Source organism: Choloepus didactylus, chromosome 1 (genome assembly GCF_015220235.1).
Source record: "Choloepus didactylus isolate mChoDid1 chromosome 1, mChoDid1.pri, whole genome shotgun sequence".
Lineage (NCBI taxonomy): Eukaryota > Metazoa > Chordata > Mammalia > Pilosa > Megalonychidae > Choloepus > Choloepus didactylus.
The window spans coordinates 39,994,932-40,021,104 of NC_051307.1; the positions used below are offsets into that span (position 1 = coordinate 39,994,932).

The following is a 26,173-nucleotide window of genomic DNA, read 5'->3' on the forward strand; positions in this document are numbered from 1 at the left end:
TCTGGCTACATTTGGATTTACTGAGAATGCTTTTTTAATTAAAATATTTCCATGGATGGTTATGAATTGGCAGACCAGACTTTATATTTCCTACCTAATAATTTTTTTCCTTATAATGGTCCCTTTTGAAAAGTGGCTGCTCAATCCATTTATTCCTATTAATCCTTATGAATTGAAAAAGAAGGAATGAAAGGAAAAAAAAAAAAGATAAACCAAGATCCAGTATTGCAATCAAATGAGGATTATTTCTTTGTTAATATGTGAAGGAGATATACTTGCCAAAGACAAGACAAGAGAACAAATATTTACAAAGAGTTTTAAGAGTATATTCTACTCCACTTACAGTAGAGCCAATTATTGGATCTGTCTTGGCTGTTACAGAGTATTAACTCATTGAAGCTCCGTTCTGAAAGGCCATATTTGGAGAAGGAGAGGGAAGAAAGAATACGATAAACCTTTGCCAAGAAATTTAAGTACCAGAAGTCCCTTCTGAGAAGGTGATTCATCATATAGATCTATGGGATAGCCCTGTGGCAAGATTTCAGTATGGAAATTTTGCTAATTATTCTTGTGAGTGTAACTGTTACATTTACAAAATTTATTGTAATATATTTCATCTCATTTTATCAAATGTTTAGTCATTTGGAGCCTTTATAAAGACTATCTGGTACTGTGTGTCATTGCAACTCATAAAGAAACTGACACTTATAAAAATAAGCTCAGTGAAAACCATAAATGTTCCAACTATTCAACCATGTTTTCTAACAATTTTGTCAAAATATTTACATCACAAATTATGGAGACAAAAAAGTCAATCCAACCTCTTACCTTTCTTTATTTGGGAGATTTTAAAAAGAGAAACAGAGTGAAAGAAAATACTTTTATCCTCTCTATGAACATAATTTATAGCATGATATCAATTCTGTCAAAAAATAGTGAACATCTCCATTGCATACTAATAAGTATTATATGTCACAAATTATTTCAAAACTTATCAAACACTTTTATTGAGCATTTTTCGGTGTTGATATTCCAACAGATAAAATGGATGAATCTTTAGTAACATGTGAGATGTGCATAACATTAATTATATAAAAAAGTAAACTGTATAAAAGCTACATATTCAAAACTCTTTAGGATTTCAGAAAATAAAAATACTTTATTCCTTTGTGACACTATAGGTGTCTGAAAGGAAGAACAGAATTTCCATAAATGGAGCTGCAACGTAGAGTATTCCAAGAGATGGAAACAGGATGACCAGTTAGTGGCCCAGTTTGCCTAGAGCTTAAGAGTGGCACTTAAGGCCAACATCCAACAAGGTTATTTGAAAGTCTTTTATGAAAGCCTTTAATTCCAAGTAAAGTGTTTACACAGAACACATGATGAAATGGTGTTTTATTGAAGCACACTGGGTGCTTATTAGGTAGAAATGTATCTTTGTCTCTATGTTTAGGAAAAAAGTCATTCTTATATTTGTATGTAGGGTAGCTTGGAGCAGACAGAATTTAGAGGTCAGCATACTTGGTAGGAAATTGTTTAATAGGCAATAAAATGTTAGTAGGGGGATAACATTGGGTCGTTGCTTTTGAATATTACAAACATGGATATTAATGCAAGCGGCAATGCAAAGAAAAAATTTTCAATTGGAAATTGTATGTCATGTTTCATGGACAAAGAAGGATGAAAGGGAATACTGAGATTTAGAACTTGGGGGTCTGGATGAAAGGTGTTTTCCCTATAAATAAACTAAAAAATTCACTGTTTAGTCACATCTACTCATTTAAATCATGTAACAATAACTTACGTCACTGCTCTGAAATAGCATTCATTGTGAGATTCAACAGTACTTTCTTTGTGAGTTAAAGGAAAAAAATGCCAAATAAACTATGATATGCCATCTATGGTAACACAATTGATTTATAATTTTGGAGATGTTAAAATATGAAAACTATTCATCTTATAATTGACTAAATATGGGAGTTATTGCTAATTTTTTTAAACTATTTCTTACGTGCATGTTTCCAAGTACTTTATCAAAAAGCAACTCGTTTAATCTTCTCAATTATTTCATGAAACACTCATTTTGCAAATGAAGAATCTAAGGGGCAAACTAAAGTGGTGGAGAGAGTCAAATCCAAGAACTGAAGCTTCAGAGCCCACTTTCTCAGCTACTACACTAAAATAATTCATTTATTTAAAAAAGTTTATAAAAATAATAACAAAAGTGTAAGTTTTCGAGAGTCCACTGGCTTTATGCTAGGTGGTTACATGTTTATTATTCTTCCTTCCAACAGCTTTGAAGATTGGCTGCCCTCTTTTAATAAAGGAGGAAACTGAAGTTTAGAGACAATGAGCAATGTGCTCATGGTTATGGGACTTAGGTGGCAGAACTTGATTCAAACTCAGGTCTTTCAGTCCCCTGCTCATTTCCCATTTTGGGAACATTCCTAGGAATATGCAGGGAACACTCTGGGCACACCCCTGTTTTACACAGCAGCTTTTAACTTCTTATATTTCCATATAACTTTCTAAGAGAGAAAATACTGCTAAGTTCATTGTTTTTGTAATTTTTATTTCTCTCCAACTCTCTTTTCTGTATTTATCTTCAATCTCAAATGTCAAGCACTAGGCCTGCCACATGGTGCTCACCAGATATATATTTAATGCAGTGTTTCTCAAATGGGGACAGTTTGCTCCCTGCTCTCACTCCAGGACACCTGACCATGTCTGGACACATTTTTTATTGTGACATTGGGGTGGGGCAGTGGTGGTGCTGCCAGCATCTGGTTTGTTGAGGCCAAGAATGCTGCTAAACATCCTACAATACACGGAACAACTCCACAGCCACGAATGTCAATATATCCAAGGTTGAGAAACCCTGATTTAGAGGAAATGATGAATCTGAACGTTGTTCAATTAAATACTATTTTATATGATTTCTATTTTTGTTTTCAATGTTACGGCAAACACTAATAGAATATAAGCCAATGAAGCAGATTCCAAAGATACTAGACTTCTCCTATTGTCATTGATAGGAAGGTTATACCAATGAGATGGTCAAATAATTGTATTTGGCATAAATATGTCATCATTGAATACAAGAAGAATGACTCTTGGTTCATTGACCTGAGATAAATGCATACTTTTGTATATATTCCAGAATATGTGAAACGGAATTTTCCTTATGTTCCTTGTTTGTTACATAGTTGCTGAATTGGTAAAACTAGTTAAGAGTAGCTTAATAGACCTGACCCACAAGTTATGTGAACACATTTAATACTCTGAAATGCCCTTATGAGGTTGTGTTGAATTTCTAAATCATTCCTTGAGCACAATTCACCAGGAAGTCTCTGTTCTCAAAAGGAAAGAGTAGAGAGCTTTTAAAATCTTCCATGGCATAGCGCAGTCTAAACATGCCTCGGCTGAATCCTATTAGAGAATCCTCTTAGAGCTAGTGCTCAGTTTGAAAATGACAGAGAAGGAGATTTCAGGGAGTTTGTCCAGCACAGACATGTTCTGATATATGTGACAACACGGATGAACCTTGAAGACATCGTGGTAGGTGAACTAAGCCAGGCACAAAAGGACAAATATTGTATCATCTCACTGACATGAAATAATTAGAAAAAGCAAACTCATAAAGTCATAAACTAGAATATAGGTTACCAGGGGCCAGGGTGGGCTTAAGGAATGGGGAGTTAAGACTTAAATTGTACAGAGTTTCTGTTTAGCCTGATGGAAAAATTTTGGAATGGATTGTGGTGATGATAGAGCAACGTCATGAATATAATTAACTGCTCTGCATTATAAATTTGTATGAGGTAAAAAGGGGAAATTTTAGGCTGTATATATGTTACTAGCATAAATGTTGTATTTTTTTTTCTAAAAAAAGCCATAGGACTGTACAAAACAAACAGTGAACTCTAATGTAAACCATGGACTATAATTAATAGCAAAAATTAATAACATATTGTTTCATCAGTTGTAAGAAATGCACCACCCTAATTCAAGGTGTCAAAAATAGTGTGGTATATGGGAACTCTGTGTTTTATGCATGATTCTTCTGTAAACCTACATCTCTTAAAAAAAAACAAAAACAAAAACAAACAAAACAACCAACCAAAAAAAAAAAAAAAATAACTGAGCTGTGAGCTCTATGGATTCTTGTGAATTTTATCTCCAAAGCCCTTTTCAAAGGTGGGTATCTAACCTGTTGAGCATAATATCTAACCAAACACATGGCTGCAATATATATCCACTTTTCCAAATCTATTGTTGCAATTTCTAGTCCTATTTAAAAACCAAATTGCCTTGAAGGAATTTAAGCCAATAAGATAACTTTTTTTTTCACCTGGAGGATATTTTAACCTGGCTCCACTGCTTTATTTGTATTATCCCAATCTGATGTCATTAATTGTGATACTTTGTATATTTTTAACTATGAAGTTTCATATTCTAGTTAGTAAAACTTATTGGAAATAATACCTGTGATAATTCTTAAAGTATTTAAAAGAAATGAATTTGGCAGTTTGCCGATTTTATTTCATTTGAATAGTCTATTAAAGGATAGTGGAAAAGTTGCCTCAAGGATGGTTGCATATTGATTAAGAGCAGTAACAAAACTAATTGAATATTCTTTTCTGTTAATTATGGACTGAAGGATAAATCCTAACATCTCTACAGATATGTCTAGAAGACTTTGGTTTTGATTTTATATGAACATGGAAGAAAGAGGGACAAAATTTTACAAATTACACAGATATATTTTAATCTCTACAATTTTTAGAAATTTTGATTTAGCAAAATTAAGAATAACTATGGGGAGATATTAAAAGTTCTCTGCATCTTTGAAAGCAAGCAATCATGTAACAATCACTGATAAGTCAAAACTGTATCTGCAGATGTTTGTAGCCTAATGACAAAAAAAGATTGTGAGTATCATGCCAGTGATTTAAAAAAATAATATTTCTAATTATCAAATTGTGGTGATAAGCCCTTTGATATTAATGTTTAATACTTATGAAAGATTTACCTATGACCAAATATGTGTATATATACATAATCATTTATAATAATATATAAAATCATATGTAATAATTTTTTTCTTAAACTTTTTGGACTTCATGGGTATCTCCTTTGAAGTATAGTTTAGGTTGTAGCACCTGGACCTTGGGGATTATGGTGTTAATTCAGGTAATAGTCAAGGATTACAGAAGATTGAACATAGAGAAAATATTTTGAAGCCAAAAATGATGAGAAGCAGGCATAACTTTTCAGCCAGAGTGAAAAGACAGGAGGCTGGAAACAACGTAACTCAATACTCAAAATGTATTTATTCTATTCTGTCCACAGCCTCTTTACTGTATACACTTAGCATTTTGTTACGAGCAATGTTTGATTCTGGTGAGAGAATATGACCTTCCTCTTCATGCATGTATACAGCCTTCATTTAAAAAAAAATTCATTACAAAATTTGTCTTAACTAACTGCTAGATTCAATTCACTGTACTAAGCTCTGAGGATACAACTATGAACAAAAGTGACATGGCCCTGCCCTCATGAAGCTTAAAGTCTAGAGATATTGATAGATATTAAATAAATAAATCCTGACCCAGCAGTGGTTAGCCTAAGGGAGAGAGAGAGGTGGGGAGGCATGGAGAGCATCCAGATATGAGGACATAACATATGCAGACATGCAGAGGCAAGAGACAGCCTGGTGAATTCTGTGCTCTGAAAGGATTTACAAATAGCTGAGATGTTGAGTGTGAGGTAGGGATAGTGAGAGATGGCCCTCGAGAGGTGAGCAGAACCCTGTACAGAAGGGAACATACGGGCCCAGTCAGAAGTTTGAACTTTTTGAGCTCTGGAGAGAAATTTAAGGATGAATGGAAACATTTCGTAGTCTACTGTAGGTATAGAAAGAAAATGAAAAACTATTGTATTAATACATAATTGAGATTTTACCAGGTAAGTGCAACAGAAGGGCAGTGGGACAAGAAAAGTGAGGATATGCAAGCAATTTATGGTCTATGGGAAATAAGCAGAGTAGAGAAAGAAGAGATGATACAAAAGGTTGATAGAAATAAATGAAACCATCAGAAGAAGTTCAGATTGTAAACTAATTAAGAGAGTAGAAAACTGTCAGTTTCCTAGGGTTGCCATAATAAAGTAGCACAGATTAGGTGGCCTAAAACAACAGGAATTTATTGTTACATGGTTCTGGAGGCTAGAAGTTTGAATTCAAGGTGTCAGTAGGACATGCTTCCACTAAAGTCTGTAGGGAAGAGTCTGCTCCAGGCCTCTCTCTTATCTTCTGGGGGAGAACCCACGATGTTCTCTACCTCAGTTGTCACACATCATTCTACCCTCTGTCTCTCTCCTGGACTGTGTTCAAATTTCCTCTTCTTATAAGGACACCAGTAATCATTTATTTAATGCTTGCCCAACTCCAGTAGGACCTTATTTTAAGCTGCCTAATTCTATCCCATTTTATTTCTAAATAAGGTCGTATTCTGAGGCACCACAGATTAGAACATCAGCACATCTTTTGGGAAGATATAATTCAATCCATAATAGAAACATAACAGATCATAACAGTATTAGACATTTGATTTTCAGATTTCAAAGGTAGAGCCTTTACAGTTGAGTACAAGGTACAAGTTCTGCCGTGAGACAAATGACCAAAGGGAGGTGGAAGCAATCATATCACTATAGGAGGAAAGATGAGGAAAGTAGAGAGCATCTATTATTAAAAAAATAATAATAATAAGATGACATATCCTATATGCCAGGCGCTGGTCTCAACAGTTTAAATTCATTGACTTACTTAATTCTTGCAGCAGCTCTATGAAATAGGTTCTGCTAATTATCATCTTTGCAATAGAAGAAGAAATTGTGGAGGTTCCACTGTATAGATGGGTGATGTGATACTCAATGGAACAGGATTTTTTTGTCTTTATTTTATTTTATTTTCCTGAGAGAGGAAATATTTATTGAGTGACTACTCTGGGTGAAGCCCTGAGTAATCGGAAATGACTTGATGGTCCCCTTCCCCTCTTGTTCCATCCCTCAGGGTGTAGGGAAAGAATTAGAATAGCAGACAAACCTTCAGGAAAGAGCCAGATATCATCAGGTAAGACATTTAGGTGAATGTAAAAATCTGAGAATGGGAGCATAAGGAACTTGTACAACTTTGCAAGTAGTTTAAAAGGTACTGTGAAAAAAATTGTGGAAATGGCCAAATCACTATTGTGAGAGGTGATATCAGAAGAGGAAGTTCATTCAGAAAAGGTGAAAAGGAGACAATAAGATGACAGGAGAGAGATACCAACTTGGGTGGTGACTAAGGACAAGGCTGTTGGCATCACAGTTGTCCACAAATTTGACCGAAGAATTAGTTCCCGGAGTCCCCCATGTCTGTGGTAGGAATGGGAGATGGGGGAGACTCAGGGAACTCAGATGAAAGCCACTCAAGAGGGAGTTCTAGTTTGGGGTGAGCAGGCACTTTGGCCCTTCTGGAAAGGCTTTGCTGAAGTTCTGTTTAATTGCCTGAGCCCCAGAGAGAGGTTCTGTTTCCAGGCTTGTTATCCTGAGTATTTTGAGGCTTGATCTTTTTGTCCCAGTTATCCTATAATCTGAAATCTGCACTTCATTATGTTGACTATTGTTATCCTATTGTGGTTAATTTTAAACATCTTTTTTAGTTGAAAATGCCTGGCTTTCTTAATAAGCTGAATGGATTTTTATCTATGGGTCAAGCTGAGATTGAGGGAACTACGTATGGGTGGGGTCCTTCTGGAATGGAGGTAACAAGGATAGAATTTAGGAAAAGTACAAGAGACTGAAATGTTGTTTGGTTAATTAAGACAGGGTGAGAGTTCTTTCATATTTCGAATTTCATTTTCACTTTCTGTAGATGCTTCCAGAAGGGAAAGGCAAGTTTTCATCAAGTAAAGATAACCTTGCTTCTTACTAATTCCCTACCAAGTCTAATCTCCCAAATTTTTTTGTTTCCTTTTTCCAATGAATGTTACAGCAATTTTCATTTTTTACAGCATGCTTGTCCCTCACACTAATCTTAGGAACCCTGTCCAGAAATTGCTTGGGACCTAATCCCTGCATGAATAGTAGAGATTCACTTTATCCAAATTGCAAATATTAGCCTGCATTATAATTATTAATAAAAGTAGGGGAATGACACAGGTTTGGCTGTAGCATGCAGAAAACTTGAAAAAGTTTCCCTTTGTCAACACAGTAGTGTATGACTGTGCTCATTTTGGTGTCTCAGAAATCAAATGTCATTTAAGGAAATTTCAGAAAGTCTTAAAGATATATTTAAATATTAAAGATTTAGAAAATCTTCATAATGCCAAGAATTTCTTAGGTGAGTTTTAATATAGTTTCAAGTATTGTCATTGGAGGAATTTTGTTTGAAATATTTGAAATATTATGACCAGAGAGATTGCTTTAGGAAAACTGAACATCTTTTCCTGTTTTCAACTGTCAACAGTGAAAGAGGGAAAATTTAAATTTCTCCAAAAGGGTTATGTTTTATGGAAGAGTGCCTTGAATAAAAGTTGTTATTGAAATGCACTTGTATAAGTGATAGAAAAACACCATCACTGAGTTCTGAATTGCCTTATTTCCACATCCATTACTCGATACATTGGTATTGATTAGTTGATGGGTGTGTTTTAATAATCAGTGAATGTTTCCATAAGATCAAAGAGTGGTTTTTATCCTAAAAACCCTTGTGCTGAAAACAGAGGGGTAGATTGTGTGTGTCCTATAAAGCTCCATAATTCTGATTATTCCATACATTTCATTCTTTTCAGAGAGTCTAACTGTGTAAGGTGATCTTCAGGGAGTCACATAACAGCTATTTGGAATGAGTGCAAATATATTGAAAATTGAAAACAAACTTTTCAAGCTGCCCTAAAAGGAAAGAAACATTTGCTTGCATAGACATTAAATGTTTCCTGGTTCAATTCACAGTTTACTATTGGCCAAGTTAATGATTAATAAAGCAGATGCATAGTAAAATTTTAAGTGCTAATTCAAAACACTTGTGCTAGAATTGGAGCCAGAAATCTTATAATAAGAAGTAATAGGTGGTTTAAAAAACTGAAAATGTGGAAAAAATAAATCTCCTTCAATGCAAAGCAAAGGTGCTTTTGTGATGAGAATGGCCATTCAAGAAGCTTTATTAGTGTAGAATCCTTACAAAATTCAACAGGATTATAATATGCGTAAGCTTGAGCTGAGCATGGTAAAATTCCAGTTTGTAAGAGAAATTGTAGAGTATTTTCCTTTGTTCTTTTCTCCTCCTAAATTTTATTATCATTGCAGAATGCTTGGGAGTTAACGAAGTATGTGAATTATATCTGTAAAAGCCAAACAATCACGGGAGGCTCCTACCTTAGACAAAGTGCATCTGAGATTCTAATGTATGTGTAATATATGAAATGATTGTGTTATAAAATTTTGCCAGTTTTAAAAAGTCTGGTTTGTTATTTCCAAAGGTAAACTGAGATTTATAGGAAATCTTCCCACCAGTTGTGAGAGAAGATTTCTTTATGAAAAAGAAAAGATTTTTTTATTTGAAAGTGATTTTAGAATATAGTGTTCAGTTTCTTAAAAAAAAAAAAAGAATTATATTCTATTTTCTTTTTTGAGGCACTTTTAAGACTAATGATCAAATATAAGATCATGAACAGACAGAACCTTACAAGCAAGCTGTTGGTTTAAGTATTAAAATAAATTTATTTTGTAATGATTTTGACAAAATTCAGTTTCCTTTTCCTTTTTTTTTTCCTTAGGAAAAACAAAAAACAGAAAAACAGAGTTTCTTTTCCCACTTTGTCATAGCTGGTTACCAATCAATTTGAATTCACTGTACAGTGATGACAGCACATGTTATCCGGGGGCCAAATCTGATTGGCTTGCATTTTTCAGCAGTGTTTCATATCAGAAATTAAAAAAAGGTATCTCTGTGCTGTGACTGTCAGCACAGGATTGTACAACTGTCATTAATCAAACCTGGCAACAATGACTGCATTCATACAAGCCAGACTGGCAGATTTCACAATCAAAATCACCTGATTTCTAAATAGAATTTCCTCCCCAGTAATGTTTTTTTGCCTGTTTTTTTCTTTCTTGTTTTTAACTAAATTCAGATGATACCTCCTACATGTGCTCTTGCTTAATAATATATCACATTAAAAATAGCTGTTTTATACCAAGCTATGTTTACTTAGAATGTATTCTGATTTATATAAAAAGGCTAAAGAGCAATTAAGGGTGAAATTTAAGCAGCTTGGATTGTTTAATAAAGGATTAATTTCAAAACATGTATATGTCAGTAAACATTTTATAAACCTCTTAGGGTTATAGTTGGTCTTGCATAATATTGAGAAAAATATTGGTAAGAGTAATTTCTGGAGATTTTGAAACTATGTACATAGACCAATCAAATGAGAGGGGTTGCTCTTCATGAGAAAAATAAATGTACTTAATACAGAAGACAGAGATTCCACTCCCTTTATAACACGACAACATTTTCAGCATCTTCTTTAAAGTGGTGTATGAAAATAAGCATTTTATCTAATTTATCAATTATTATGAAATCATGCTAAACCCTGCTATAAACTGTAAGGATCTCTTTAAATGTAAGGAATTATTAATATTAATAAAAATTACTAATTTTTCATATTGCTCATGAGTATTCCCCTTTCTTAGTCATCCAATATAATGTTATAAAGCATCACAGAGGTTATTATTAGGCAATATACTAATTTATCCAAAAAGAAATACAAGAAAAAAGGCTACATTTTTTGGATCTTTGGAAATATTTAACATCTAATTGCTTGTGAAATATATAATTTATCACAAGCAACTTATTCTCTTAGAGAAAGCATGGCTGGGTAGAGAAAGCAGAGAATGGTAATAGGTCCTCATGACAGTTTATCTCCCAACAGTAATTCCCTTAAGATTGCCTAAATGTGACACTAATAATGAGCTAAATGTTTTTCTTGTTGGGGTTTGAAGTTATTTAGACATAATTTCTTTAAAGCCATTCACCAAATTTAGTTCTATTGTTTCTCTGGCCAAAGATGCTTCTCACAGTGATAACTCATAAAGACTGCCATCATGCACTTGAGTTTCCCGGGATTGCTGTGGGTACTGTCAGGGTTCAGACTAGAGAGTGCCATAGCGATGCTAATAGGAACTGCAGTGCCTTCACATGTGCACTGGTTATCTATCAGGCTTGTTGGAAAGGAAGTGTGATGAAGCAGAAAGAGCATGTGCTTTGGAGTATGACAGACCTTGTTCTGAAAATCCAAATTTCTATGTGAAAATGTCAAATTTTTAAATGATGGCAATTATTCCAATAATTTCAAAATATCAGTGGGTGTATTGGTCATGGTTCTCGAGGGAAACAGAAGCAACAGGAGATATCTGTAAATGTGAGATTTTATAAAAGAATCTCACACAACCGTAGGGATGCACAAGTCCAAATTCCATAGAGCAGTCTGTAAGATGGCAACTCTGATGAAGGTTTTTTGATGAATTCCCCAGGAGAGGCTGGCTGGCTGAAGTAGACATGAAAATTCTCTCTTCTGACTGCTGAAGTCATCACTTCTTTCAAAGCCTTCAAATGATTGGATTAAATGTCTCTCATTCCAAATATACTCTCCTTAGTTGACTGTAGATGTAATTAGCCATAAATGCAATCAACTTACTAATGATGAAAGTCCACAGAATGCCTCACCGTAATAGTTAAGCCAGTATTTGCTTGACCAGACGAGTGAGCACCATTACTTGGACAAGTTGACACATGAGCCTAACAATCATGGGGGGGGGGGGGGGGGGGGGGGGCACAAAAAACTTGTAGATTTTAGCCCACAAATTATCAATTTGTAACCCTTCATTTAGAGTGTCGCAGCCCAAGAGGGCCATGCCAATCCAAAGGCCAAAGAAGACAACAAGCATTCTCTGATACATGAACTTTTATTCAGGGCTTACTTACAAGGTGAGAAGTCATGGAGAGATCATGAGGGCTCTATTAGGCCAGGCAGGCATCCTGTTCCTAAGGAAGTCGACCGAAAGCCTTTTCTAAGGGTTTAAGACAAAGGCCTTCCTAAGGATGGGGGGGGGGGGCATAGTTGCAGGAATAGGTCATTCTGACCTGGGGGGTGGTGCAGGAAGGACTAGAATAACACTTGAACAATTACATTTTGCTCTTTTTGTGAGACTAAGAGCCTCTCACTTCCTGCCTGCTTGCATAAAGTTATATTTTAAGGTCAATTTACCCTTCTTCTCTTTACTGGCTTAGAAAGACAGTAAGTTAAACATTTAGTTGCCTAGGTCATCCAGACTGCTGTGCACCCAAGATCTGCAGGCCTGTTTTGCTCAGGCCACAGGTTGCCACATAGAGTATGCAACATTAATTAACTGTACCCAGTCTATGAGGCCTAGATTCCACTAAGATCAGCTTGGCCACTTAAAGCTTCATTGTTATATTGAGCATTTACTCATTGAGCCCATTAAGGAAAATTTTGTGGGAGCAGCTATCATTCTAACAATATCTCCAATGACATGATATCCCCTGCTTACTTTAGGTTCCCTTTATGCATTTATACGTCTTTTATTCTTTAGTTAAATCTTTATGTTGTCTCTTGGTGGAAAGCTGTAACTCTTATAATATAGTTGACAAAACCTGTACCAGGAGCCCTAGATTCCAATATTTTCTAAACCTTTAGTATCCATGAGTTCCTAGGCATTGGAAAAGTCAACATCTCAAAGTGCTATGTTTCTAATCCGAACATTAGGACATTATACTGCAATCAACAATTCATCATTTCTTTACTATGTCTAAGAATTTATGAACTGTCAGTTTGTTGGAATAACCAATTTCCATGTATTTTCTTATTTTTGCATAATGAAATATGTTATTTCCCCCCTCTTATCCTGGAGGAAATTTATTTAAGCTTCAAATGTTCTCCTTTAATATTGATATTTTTGGATTTTCCAAATAATTCCATATTCACCCATCCATATTCTTCATGGTTTCCTAGAATTAACTAATGTACTTTTTAGGCTATTATTTTTACACATAGAGAGTTCAAATCCATCTAACTCATCTTTCCATTTTTATGTCTGAAATTCCTTTCTTGACAAATAGAGTTAAATTGAACATAATATCCCAGATTCTGCTAGATCATATTGTTATAAAAGTGTAAGAACAGGCTATGTGGTTTGTTTTCACTTTGAAATTTATAATCCTGATTTTCTAATTTATAAAACAGGGGGATTAACTTTCCTCTGTGCCTACCAGAATTGTGTTATTTGAGAACACAATGCAAATGTATTTTTTAATTTTATTTTTATAGGATATATGATTTTAAATCGCTCTGCCAAAATAAGGAGATAATGGATTTAAAATCATTTAGAATAACATGAAATTTTATTTTGTTCCCTTTTAATCTTCACTTTTGTTTTAGGTATTCTAGAATTATTTCATTTAGTTTGACAGAGGAAGAGGAATTCTGCTTTTATTTATTTATTCAATTTAATAATTTACACAGTAAAATTTATTAGTGAAAGTATGTGAAGCAAATACGTAGCTTGCTGATCAGGATTTGCTAGATTTTTATATTAGTTCTACCTCTGTATAGCTATAAGCAGTTAGGTATTAAATATTTGCAAGTTTTTACTTCTGCAACATTATGTTGGTCTCAATTTAACCTACGTTTTAGAACTCTCTCCTAGTGTATTAACATGATAACATTATTATGTTTCTTGATGTAATAGAAGGGAATGTTTCAAATTACTTAATTTTTCAATTCCTCGTTCATATTTTTTAACTAGTGACTATGCAATAAAAGTGGTACAGAGCATTTGTTGGGTAGCTATCCTTCAGTCATTCATTCAACAAGTATTCATTGAGTACCTCCTAGGTCTTAGGGATTGTTTGGCGCAGCTTGAAACAAGGTCGGGACAACTTGGAACAAGTTCAGAACAAGAGAGAATCAGTCCTTGTTCTCATAGAGTGTACATGCTCTTGGAAATGAGGAAGTCAATAAACAAGCAAACAAAAATTTGATAAAGATTTGTGTTTTGAAGAAAATAAAAAGTATTTAAATTATCAACAGAAATATGAAAACAAAGAATGAAAAGTAATAAAAATACTTTAAAAAAGTAACTGGGTTGGTGGGCAGAGAGTTACTTTACATTGGTCAGGGAAGTTGACCTTGAGGGAAATGATTTTTGGGGGCTATCACAAAAGCCAAGAAAGATAAGCCATGGAAAATGTGGGGGAAGAGCGTTCCATGAAGTTACAGCAGTACTGCAAATGCGCAAGAGGAAACTAGCCACTATGTTGAGTAACCAAATGAAGGGCCATGTGGTTAAACAGGATGAGCATCAAGTTGGCCTGTAGGCAAGGGCCAGATTATTTTAAACCTTGAAGACCATAAAGAAATTGGTTTTATTCTAAGTGACTGAATGAGAAGCCATTGGGTAGTTTCAAACCATAGTATGACATATACAGATTTAGTTATAAATTGTTAAATTTGTATTGATGCTTATGTTAGTTTCCTAATGTTGCCTTTACAATATATCACAAACTATGTGGCTTAAACCACCAGAAATTTATTCTCTCCCATGGAGCAACAGAAGTTTGAGATCAAGGTGTCAGAAGGGCCATATATCCTCTAGTTCTGTAGGAAAAAATCTGTTCCATACTGTTCTGTTTTGCCAGTGGTGCCATTATGCAAAGTACCAGAAATGGATTGACTTTTATAAAGGGAGGTTATTTGGTTACACAGATACAGTCTTAAAGCCATAAAGTGTCCAAGGTAATGCATTGACAATCGGGTACCTTCACTGGAGGATGGCCAATGGCGTCCGGAAAACCTCTGTTAGCTGGGAAGGCATGTGGCTGGTGTCTGCTCCAGAGTTCTGGTTTCAAAGTGGCTTTCTCCCAGGACACATCTCTCTAGGCTGCAGCTCCTCTTCAAAATGTCATTCTCAGTTGCTCTTGGGGTGTTTGTCCTTTCTTAGCTCCTCAGGAGCAAAAGACTGCTTTCAAAGGCCATCTCCAAAATGTCTCTGTAAACTGCAGCTCCTCTCTCAGCTCCTGTGCATTCTTCAAAGTGTCCCTCTTGGCTGTAGCAAGCTTGCTCCTTCTGTCTGAGCTTATACAGTGCTCTAGTAAACTAATCAAGGCACATGGTGAATGGGCAGGGCCACACCTCATGGAAATTATCTAATCCGAGTTATCACCTACAGTTGGGTGGGTTGCATCTCCATGGAAACACTCAATAAAAAAATTACAGTCTAATCAACACTAACACATCTGCCCACACAAGACTGCATCAAAGATAATGGTGTTTTGGGGGATGTAATACATTCACACTGGCACACATACCTCTCTTCTGACTTCTGGCAGCGGCTTGCTGGCTATTTGTGGCATTCTCTACCTCATTCATCGAATGGCATCTTCTCTTCTGTTGTCTTTTGGTCTGTGCCCAAATGTCCTCCTCTTATAGGATACCAGTCATATCCTTACAATAGTCATTGAGATCCACTTTAGTGAGTATGGCCTCATTTTAACTTGCATAATTCCATCTGCAGTGACTCTATTTCCAAATAAGTTCACATTCTGAAATACTGGGGAGTAGGACTACAGTATATCATTTGGGGGGACACAATTCAATCCATAACAATGCTTTTAGACTTCTTTAAAACCCTTAGATTGCATATCTACTATTAAGGTACCGCTATATGGGTTGTTGTTATTAGGAATCGTTGACTTAAAGGTGAAATAATTCATAGAAAACCCAAAATTCAAAAGGCTCTCTTGCAGGAAAGAGAGGGTACTTTTCTTATTGAGATAAGGAGTTGTCCTATTCATAGGAACTTTAAGAGAAATGTTTTGTATTTTCATATATAGAAGATTTTCTAATGGTCAGATATATTGAAAGATGGAATGAGCCACTCACCATATGAATGGAGTGGATGAGTGGTGGTTGCATGTTACAAACAGAATTCAAGTGTAAATATGTGATTGCAGTAAGTGAACTTTTAAGGTGTCATTTAACCTTGATAGTCTATCATTTTATATATATTTGAAGTAGTTTGATATAAACCAATAATGCTGATAATATTCACAATCTTTCCGCCAGTAGATTCAATGAACAAATGAGAATTTAAACCAAATGTTCCATTACCTGTGTCCTCAAAGTTTGTTTTCACATTACAACACCCCTGTATGATGGGAACAGGAGGACTAGTACATGGTAACAGTTATTTCTAACTGTGGAAATACAGGCCTGGTTCTCAGAAATGTGTGCCTATCAAACCTTTGCTGAGAAAATTCACATATTCACTAGAAAAAGCATTAGAGGTAGTTCTGACCTACCTCTAAGTGAAGGCAGACCTCATCTAAGCTGGGTGAGAATCATTTTACTAGATTCTTACATCCTGTGAAGGTATTTATCCCAACGTTTTGTGCAGTACCACATACGTAGGAGATATAAGTATTTCTAGAATAAAAAATAATTAGTTTTATTATAATCCTCTCAAAGTTCAATGAACTTCAAGGGGAAATGGAAATGAAATGATATTAAATGAGTATCTACTAATTCCTATAAATTATGCTGAGCATTTTATATGTAAAATCATTAATAATTATCACCAAAACTCCTTCCCACTTCAAACCATACATTTCTGAGACTGGTTCAGTTCCTGAGTACATGTACTCAAGGTACCTACTTGGGATCCTGTAAGTATTCTAACTGGGACTCTCCATACCACCAGACCATTGTCCTTGTCTGTATCTTTAAAAGCTATACCTGAACTCTGTATAGAACCCTGTTACATAGTAAGAAGTTAAAAGTAGGGTTCATTATTTGCATGTAATCATGTGGTAACCATGAAAGTAAGCAACAAGCAAGACCTGGCAGAAACGTATTTCTCAAAGCTCCCGGAAACAATCAAAGGACAGCAGTAACAAGGAGAGCACCAAATCAAGACATACGCTACTTAAAAGCGGCAGGATCTCCTGGCACCCTGGCTGCCCCCTACCCTACCCCCTACTACCTTGGTGCAGAGCCAACCCATGCTCCCAGTGCATTAATCACTGGTCCCGATTCCAGAAGGAGCAGAGTATCACTCATGTGCATACAGTAGCATGTGTATCTGGCCCAATCATTCTGGTGGTGGCCTGAGGGACGTGCTGTCCCAGAACTTGCCCTGCATGTACATGATGGCTCACTGAGCTCTCCAACAGAATGCTATAGGAGAGGAATCAAGTTGTTTTGCCTGAGGGAAGAGACTGTAGCTATAGTACATCGAGTGCAGTGCTCAGGACCATGAAGAAACTGTTTTCTTGGGAAGAGGGAATATTAGGAACAGTGTAAATAGGGGAACTACTAGAGCCACACATGAATGTCCAAGACATGACACATGTGCAGAAAGGATCAGGGAGGCCCCTAAGCTTTGGCCTAGAGCTATTCTCTAAACTCATTCTATGGATAAGCCCTGAAAGAAGCACTGCACAGGTCAATCTGGAAAGACTGGGAAAGGTGTTTTCTTTCCCCTACCCCCTCCCTTTTTCCTTAGCTCCTGGCATTCAAGAAAATCTCCATCATAACACTAGCTAGATACAAGCTTAAGGAACATATGCCTCAGAGTCTAAATTCCAGAGATAACACTTTCAAATATCAAAATGTCCTTGTTTCAACAAAAGGTTATAAAACATGCAAAGAAAGAGGAGGTGATGGCTCAGTAATAGGAGAAGATGAAAGCATTAGAAACCATCAGTGAAGAGGACTAGACCTAGGACAAAGCAGACAAAGACTTTTTAAAAATGTCCCTAAATATGCTTCAAGAGCTAAAGGAAAACATGGATGATGAACTAAAAGAATCCAGGAAAACAACAGATGAACACAAAGAGAATATCAATAGAAATTATGGAAAGGAACCAAACAGAGCTGAAGACCACAGTAACAGAAAAAGTTGTGCAGATTGGAAGGAAAGAACAATAGAAACTAGATTTAAGTTGCTCAAAGAAATAAAGATCTCCAGTGAGGCTAACAACATGGGGAAATATAAATGCCATTACTATTGTATTTTTTGTTTGTAATTCCATTTTTTTTATGTCCTTAAGGATCTAAAAGCAAATGCATAAAATGTAATGATGAATCAGTGGTTTTTGGACCTATAATGTATACAAATGTAATTTGTGACAGTATCTATATAAAGACGTGTGGAGGGGAGGGGAGGTATAGGAATATAGTTTGTGTATACAATTGAAGTTAAGTTGGTATCAAAGCAAAGGAGACTGTTACAGGTTTAGGATGTTAAATTTAAGCCCATGATAACTACAGAGGAAATATCAGAGAATGTGCAAGTTCATAGAGATAGGTGTTAGAGCACAAGTTGCCAGGTATTGGGGGCGTGGGAAAATGAGGAGTTAATGCCTAATGGGTATAGGGTTTCTATTTGGGGAGATGGGAAACTTTTAGTAATGGAGGGTAGTGAGGGCACCACAGTATTGTGAATGTGATTATTTCCATTGAATGCTAGCTACTCTTGGGAGTGGTTGAGAAGGGAAAGTTTATGTTTTGTATATGTTCCCACAATTAAAAAGAAAGAACAATTAAAAAGATATTGACATGAAATAGAATACAAGGTCCTAGATGGAATTAAGCAAGGGAGGAGAAAAGTCTAGAAAGTATATGATTGGGAAATATGAAAAATTGGAATATAGACTATAAGTTTTATATTAGTGTTAAATTTCTTGAACTTGATAACTGCACATAGTCATATTTTTAGGAAATGTACATGGCATAAAGTGTTCAAGGAACGTGATGTATACAACCTACACTCAAGTGTTCAGAAGATGGATTGATACATAGATATATAGATGGATGGATAGATAGATAGACAGACAGAGAAGATGCCAAAATGCTGAAATTGGTGGATCTGGCTATCTAGAGGATTAGGAGTATATATGGGATTTGTATTACCTTTTAACTGTCCTGGAAGTTGGAAAGAATTTCAATATAAAAAGCTTAGAAAATAGAATTCACTAATTCAGAAAATTTGCAACTTTGCAATCTTTCACATTTGGTTGTCATTTGTATCCCAGGAAACAAGATATTCACCATGTATTCAACCAATATTTATTGAGCTCCACCTAGATGCAATAAAATATCAAACATGTATTATTTATTGTGCTTCCTATTGCCAGTTTTAAGCACTTCTTATATAAATAAATACATACATGCATACATACATACATAAAACCTCCTTTAGAGCTCACACCCACTCAATGAGATAGATGATGTCCTTAGCCCCCATTTTGCTAATGAGGAAATTGAGACCCAGAGAGTTTAAGTATCTTGTCCAATATTACAGGGGTAGGAGGATTAAAGCTCTATCCACTTGACTGCTGAATTTGTGCTTGTAGCATCATGGATATATTCCTGGATGTAAGCTGTGCTTTAGGGGCTATGGATATGGCAGTAAGTAAAGCAGACTGGATCTCGGCCTTCATCAAAATAGGCAGTAATTAAAAAACCGTAAATGCAGAATGACTGCTGTAGCAATAAGTTTCAAGGAGGGAGTAATCATATTTTTCTGGGATAGTAATGAAAGTCTTTAAACAAGTCTTTCCTAATTACCCATGGCATTCTAAGTTAGGAGAAATTTCACCCAAAACACGTTGATAGAGAAGTAACTATCATAATTGGAGGACAGAGGACTATTAGTAGTTAAGTTTAGTTGGTATAATTGGTTCACAGACATCGCTTTTTGTAATGCCAAGCTCTATAAACTAGTTCTGTTATTAGGCCAATGTCTTAGCCTTATAATGTTAAGCTGTGCTCTTCTTTTATATAGAGCTGGCAGAAGAAAAGAAATCTGATTATGTAGACTTAAACACAAATCTAAAAAGTTTGTTTTTGTCCTGAAAGCAATAGAAAGTCACAGTTTATGAGCAATTAGAGTCAATCAAAGTAGTATTTGGGGATAAGGATCTTGCTGTGGTATACATGAAGAAGGGAGGCAGTATGACTAATCAAAAGTTATTGCAAAAATGTGTATTTGAAGTAACAAACACCTAAGTTAGGCATTAGTGAAAATCAAGAGGAAAGATCAGATAGGAAAGGAATGAAAAGAAAAGAGTTCTATTATTTTGTTTGTGTAATTTCTTACAATCAAATAAACACACATTCCTATGCAAATACTCCAAAATTCATGTTAAAAGTAGAGAGATTATTCTGGACTAGTCCTTTTGTGTATTAGCTAAAAGGGAAGGAAGTGAGATGACACTGGCATATAAAAGAGCTGAGGATATGCGTTTCCAGAAATCCTTCTCAGTCATATTGATGTTGCAAGGGTTAATATTGCTAACATTAAAAAATCTTTTTACCCTCTTAATTCTTTTGAACGACATCTGTCTTGTAAATGTGCCAACAAAGAAATGTTTTCTTCTTTAATATATTTCAACTCTCCTAAATTCCAATTCCTAAAAAATAAATCATATTGTTGAACACAATGTAACTTACAAAATAATGAACTATAGCTTACAAACAAACTGAAATGTGTACTAATTTTCTTAATAGATAAAAGCTACAAAAGCAAGGTCATAGTGCTTATAATGTCTTTGATAGTTTTGAAGCAGCAAGAGGTGTATGTATTATGAGTGTATGTGGATGTGTGTATGCATATACATAATGTAGACAATTGATAATCATATGGCTAGAGATCAGATGTGAACTTGATCTTATTAGCAATACCTTAATCTACACAATTGTATTTCATGAATGAACATTTTATGTGTGTGTGTGTGTGTGTGTTTTGTTTTAGGTATAATACAGTATAAAAAGAGAAAAATGAATTTGAATGGTGTTATATAAATAATATTTTACATTATTTATGTTATGTTTATAATATACACAATGCTTTTAATCAAACCAATGTGTATTCTATCTAGGTATGACATCAAAGATGATTATACACTAAGAATTAAGAAGGCCTTGAGTACGGATGAGGGCTCCTATATGTGTATTGCTGAGAATCGTGTTGGAAAAGTGGAATCCTCTGCTACCCTCACAGTCCGAGGTAAGTGACTTAAGATATTAACTATAATTGAACTAGGAGACTAATATTTGGTTGAATTGGAAAGTGAAATCTCAATCAAATTATCAGCTTATACTTTTTTATTATACCTCTAGGAGACTAATATTTGGTTGAATTGGAAAGTGAAATCTCAATCAAATTATCAGCTTATACTTTTTTATTATACCATCTTATATCATAGCATGTCATGCCATATCATACTATGTATTATATTAAAATGCCCACATTTTGTTCCCTTTCTTTGATTAATTGAAATAAAATTACTCTCAAACTTGTGTTAAAAGAGACAATCATTTGAATAGATTAATTTTTATTTAAGAAATGATAGCTTTATATGATTTAAAGTAAATGGCTTATATGTCTTTAAAAATAAATCTTAAAAACAGAAATGATTTTCACTGATCTTTTATACTCACATTGCTTTCAACTATTTACTGCTTTAAAATGTCATAGGTTTCAAAGGTACTCCAGTGATTTCTGTTCACTAGTTTGTCACTTTATCCTGGTAGAGGAGTGTTTTGAAATGCTTTTTATTTCAGCTTTCAAAAATACAATCTGAGAAAAGCTTAACACAGCTTCCAGAGGTGAAAAATGGATACGAAGCAGCTCCGGCACTGAGATAATCTGATTTAGAGACTGATTTGTGAAGCTCATTGGCCTCAAATAATTGAAAAAGTCAGTGCCGCTCTTAGAGTAACTTTCACGTTCTGAGTGTCATGCCCTTTCTCAGTCATGGAATAACGTGAGTTTATAGACCCACTCGTATCGCTTGTAAGTGAAAGAAACATTAGGAGGGGGCTTAACCCTTAGAGTATGCTAGAATGAATATCTATCTGCCTTCCTGGTGTAACATGGTCATCTAGATGAGGTAAATTAAATAGTCCAAGGAACCAGGTAGTACCATGTAGACAGCTACACTTTTGCCAATTCGACATGACCCATAGCATCACTGGAGGACTTCAAACAAAGATGGCTAAGCGCAGCCCTGCTCAGTCTTTCATCCTTCCTCCCACTACTGGAACTGAAGCCTCCTCCTCTCATCTTCAGTGATAAGAAGGCTGGCTGCATGTTTTCATCCAGGTTTCATTGGCACTCACACTGTTTAGTGAGACCTCTTAACCTCGTGCAGCTATGCTCCCAGAAGGTTGTATAAGATTAGGAGACGGGATTGTAGTTTTATATTAGTTGCAAAAATGTGTCAGGAATTCTCAGATTATCAGATTGATCCTCCATCTGGAAGAAAAATGTTTTTTGTCTTTTTTTTTGTTTGTTTCCAAGTCAACAATTTGGGCTTCAAATTATAAATAGCTCATCTTCCTCCAAGAAATTATTAGGAGACAGGCACTCTGGATACCTGGACACTTCTCATTAACTCAACTCCTATTCTACCTAAGCCAATTTTTTCCACTTCATACATTCTGGTGAGAACTTAGATATAAGACAAATTTAGACAAAATTGGCAAGCTGGTTACTTACATTGTTAATGTTTATCAGTTAACAGTTCATAAAGGGCTATGATCATATACTAATTGTATATATATATGTGTATATATATATACAGACTTCATAAGCCAGGGATCACTTTCCTGTATTTAACCACAAGTTTTTTTCTTAACTAGGTAGCCCTTTGCAAAAACAGTTCACTTGAACAACTTATCCCTAAAGTTGTTTATTTCCTAAAGTGAGTGGAAAAATAATGAACAACCAACCAAGAAATGTTCCACTTAAAAAAAATTTGCCCGTTAAACAAATGGTGAGAATATGTGAGGAATTGTATGTTTGTAGAAGCTGCAGGGTTCCTTTAATACATGAATGCTTGGATGAGTGGGAAGCAAAGTGGTCTGTTTGCTTTAAGAGCACTCCCAGCTAATTGTTTTCATAATTTATTGAAAGTTTTAGGTTCAGCATTTCATTTAACGAAGCATGCTCCTCAGGCATGGATGTTTGAACCTAACTTACGAAACGAATAGAGTTGTTTGTTTTGAGTAGGATTTTTTTTTAAACAGCAAACCTTAAATTGCCTTTCCCAAATCTGTGTCCTGTGGATGGATTAAAGTGTTTTTAATCTGTGTGGTATGCATTTATCAGTCATTCAAGACTGAAACCTCAAAAACAGAGTTAAAGAAAAACATCTTCATAATACATGATATGGAGTAAAATATTGTTAAAAAATATATTTCACCATTTTCAGAATTAGTTAGGATTTCTCTTGCTAAGAGGTTAACAGAAAAAGAATGTTACTATCTATGACTCATTTTTTTCTGTGCTCATTTTTTCCATGCACGTAAATGAAACATTTAACTCTTCTTTGGATTGTTTTATTAGAACAAGGTCAACTGACCCAAGAGGCCACTTCTGTTTTTACCCATTTAACACAGAGACACAGTTTAGTTTAATTTGCTGATTTTTGAAAATATCCACCTGCTGGTTTTTTTTCAGGATAAATTGTTGGTATGTAACAAAGACAACAAGTTTTGTTTTGCTCTTTCTACTAAAGTATTATCGTGATAATCACTTTAGCCAATTGGGAAAAAGGCAAGGGAATTTTACAGTAAAAATATGAAAAAGATCTGTATTCAGTTGATTTCCATTTCAAAAACATGATTAAAATAGAATTATAAAATGAAGCTTTACAGCAAGTATCTGCCCTTTATTGACTTTGAAATAAAGCTAGCCAACAACAAATCTCCTAGAATTTATATTCTAACCAAATAATTCATATTCTAATAGAACCTTTAAAAATAACTCAAAAATTATTGTGTTAAATAACACAAATTGCATATTTGTAAGCATGATCCCAAGTTTTCAGTTGCTTAAACTGGCTTTGTATAAGTAAAGACTTTATTGGAAAAGCCATCATTCCTCTAGGGCAACGAAGCTTTAACGTTTTGGAATTAACACAGGATAAATTGAAAGAAAAATTTATTTCATTTCTTTAAAAACAATTCTCACCATGGTTTCTTCTTTCTCTCTCTTTAATGGCATAGAATCAAGATGCCTTCTTATTTCTAAAAGAAACATTATGTTTGAAATTCAGCTAGATGCGGCATTTGAAAATATACACATTTAAAGATGAAAGACAAAGTTGTTTTTCTACTGGACATTGGTAAAATTGAAAGAAATTTAATCAGTTAGAATAATGAAATAAATTGTTGTACAATGTGCACCTTGTTTCTTTTCTTTTCTTCTTGCTATAGTAAATGCAATGTATACTGTATGACACACTAGAATTTCACTAAGCCAGAATTTTCATATGTTGCTATAATAGCCTTATTCTGCTTTCAATTGTCTTAATCTCCTTTCAACTGTGAATAATGTTATGAGGCCATGAATCTCATATAGAGGCAACACTATAATATTTTTTAATGATTGCTCAAGCTAATACTGTAATATATTTGCTGGGTGAATGAATATCTACGTGTTCAATGGCTATAGCCATGTTGCAATGTCCAAAGAGCCATCATCAACACAAAACTACTCGGAAGTTACAGAGTCACATTCTATATGCACTAGAGCTTTGTTTACTGGGGTATGGGCAAAAATAATTGTTTGATGAATACATGTATATTTTTCACTATAAGGTTTCATAAAAGTTCAAATGCCATACTAAATCTATTTCTTCTTTATTTGGATAATGGGACCATACAATTTATATTTGTCCATTGCTTTTATATCTAACAGTTTACTATCTAAATTTATTTGCTATTATTCTTTTTAAAAGTGTTATTAAGCATGTCTTATGGTTTTTGTGCTTTAATAATACGGGCAGCCTATTACTACTGATTTTAGTGATTGAAAGTTATGGTATAATAGAAGAAATAGTGACTTATTGAAACAGCAGTTTGAAAGCCATTCTCAGTGTGAACCAGAATCAACTTGTCAATCATTGTTTCCTTTACTCCTCTGTCCTCTGCCAAAAAAAAGAAAAAAGAAAAAGCTTAACAGTAGTTAAGAAGCTACTGAGTTGAAATCTCTAAGGGTGTTCCAATCTATTTGTTATATTTTCATCCACCCTGTCCACAGATGAAAAGTGATGTGATCTTAACTTATTACTGGCTGAAAAGCAGTGTCAGGGGCTTTTCTGTAGTCCTTGTAATGGTTCTGACTAACCATGCTTAAAATCCAATTGCTATTTAAATCAGACAGTGAGGCCTTCTTTTATTGACGTGACATTTGCTAGCCTGTGACTTGAATAGTTATATTCATAGGTTTTAACTTCAGGGCGCTACAAAGCTGTTTAACTCTAAAAAGATCTTTGAAATAATAACCACAGTAAGTGATAATGATGAGACATTACTTAAAATCTCTCAAATGACTTATAGCCAGTCCTGAGATGGTAAATATTTATTGTCTTAGAATTTTGCTTATAACTTTCAGTTTTATCAATCCCACATATCCTGTTCATACTTGAATTTATGAGACTGGAAATCACTCTACTGTCCATACTTAAATGTAACATTACACATCATGCATTTTGATAATTTTCTTTTCTTTCTTTTTTTTTTTTAATTTCTTTATTATGTTCTCACCACACCATTGTAATGTCTACAGCTCGCCCTGTTGGTAAGTAGCCATCCTTCTATCCATTTAGTATGGCTTTGTGTAATGCTTCATAATTCATGCATAGCAGGGTTTGACAGAATGAAATATATATATATTCCTCCTTCTTAAAATATTACTTGACTGGCTGGCTGCTGAAAAAGTTGCTCCTTATCTTTTCATCACTTTGATAAGCCATTTATAGTGACTCTGCCTATATAGCAATGAATAGGTAACAATGTTCATATAAAAGAAAATATGAATTATTAATATTACAAACTGCTAACTTTTCATAAGGAGAAAAATACCATACTAATTTTTTCTTATATCTACAGAATAATCAATTATTAATTATAATTGATATTAGTTAAAACAAAAGGTTATGAACTAAATTAAGAAGTTTTATTTCTTTTTGCACTACTTTTATTTTAAGCTATGCTGTGTGCCAGCTTTTTAGGGATATTTTTAGCTGCTGCATACTTCT

The 26,173-nt window shown here is 34.6% G+C and overlaps 1 protein-coding gene across 15 annotated transcripts in view; it reads left to right on the top strand.

Annotated features, from left to right (window-relative positions):
* Positions 1 to 26,173, top strand: part of ROBO2 (roundabout guidance receptor 2) — a 1,484,543-nt gene that overhangs the window by 1,316,862 nt on the left and 141,508 nt on the right. For 10 of the 15 annotated variants that reach the window (XM_037833592.1, XM_037833556.1, XM_037833566.1 and 7 more), the window contains exons 6-7: positions 21,005 to 21,132; positions 25,702 to 25,713. In XM_037833592.1, the coding sequence (XP_037689520.1) occupies positions 21,005 to 21,132; positions 25,702 to 25,713 (140 nt within the window). The remainder of the gene's footprint in view (positions 1 to 21,004; positions 21,133 to 25,701; positions 25,714 to 26,173) is intronic. The other 5 variants (XM_037833573.1, XM_037833658.1, XM_037833614.1 and 2 more) reach the window with 1 other exon arrangement.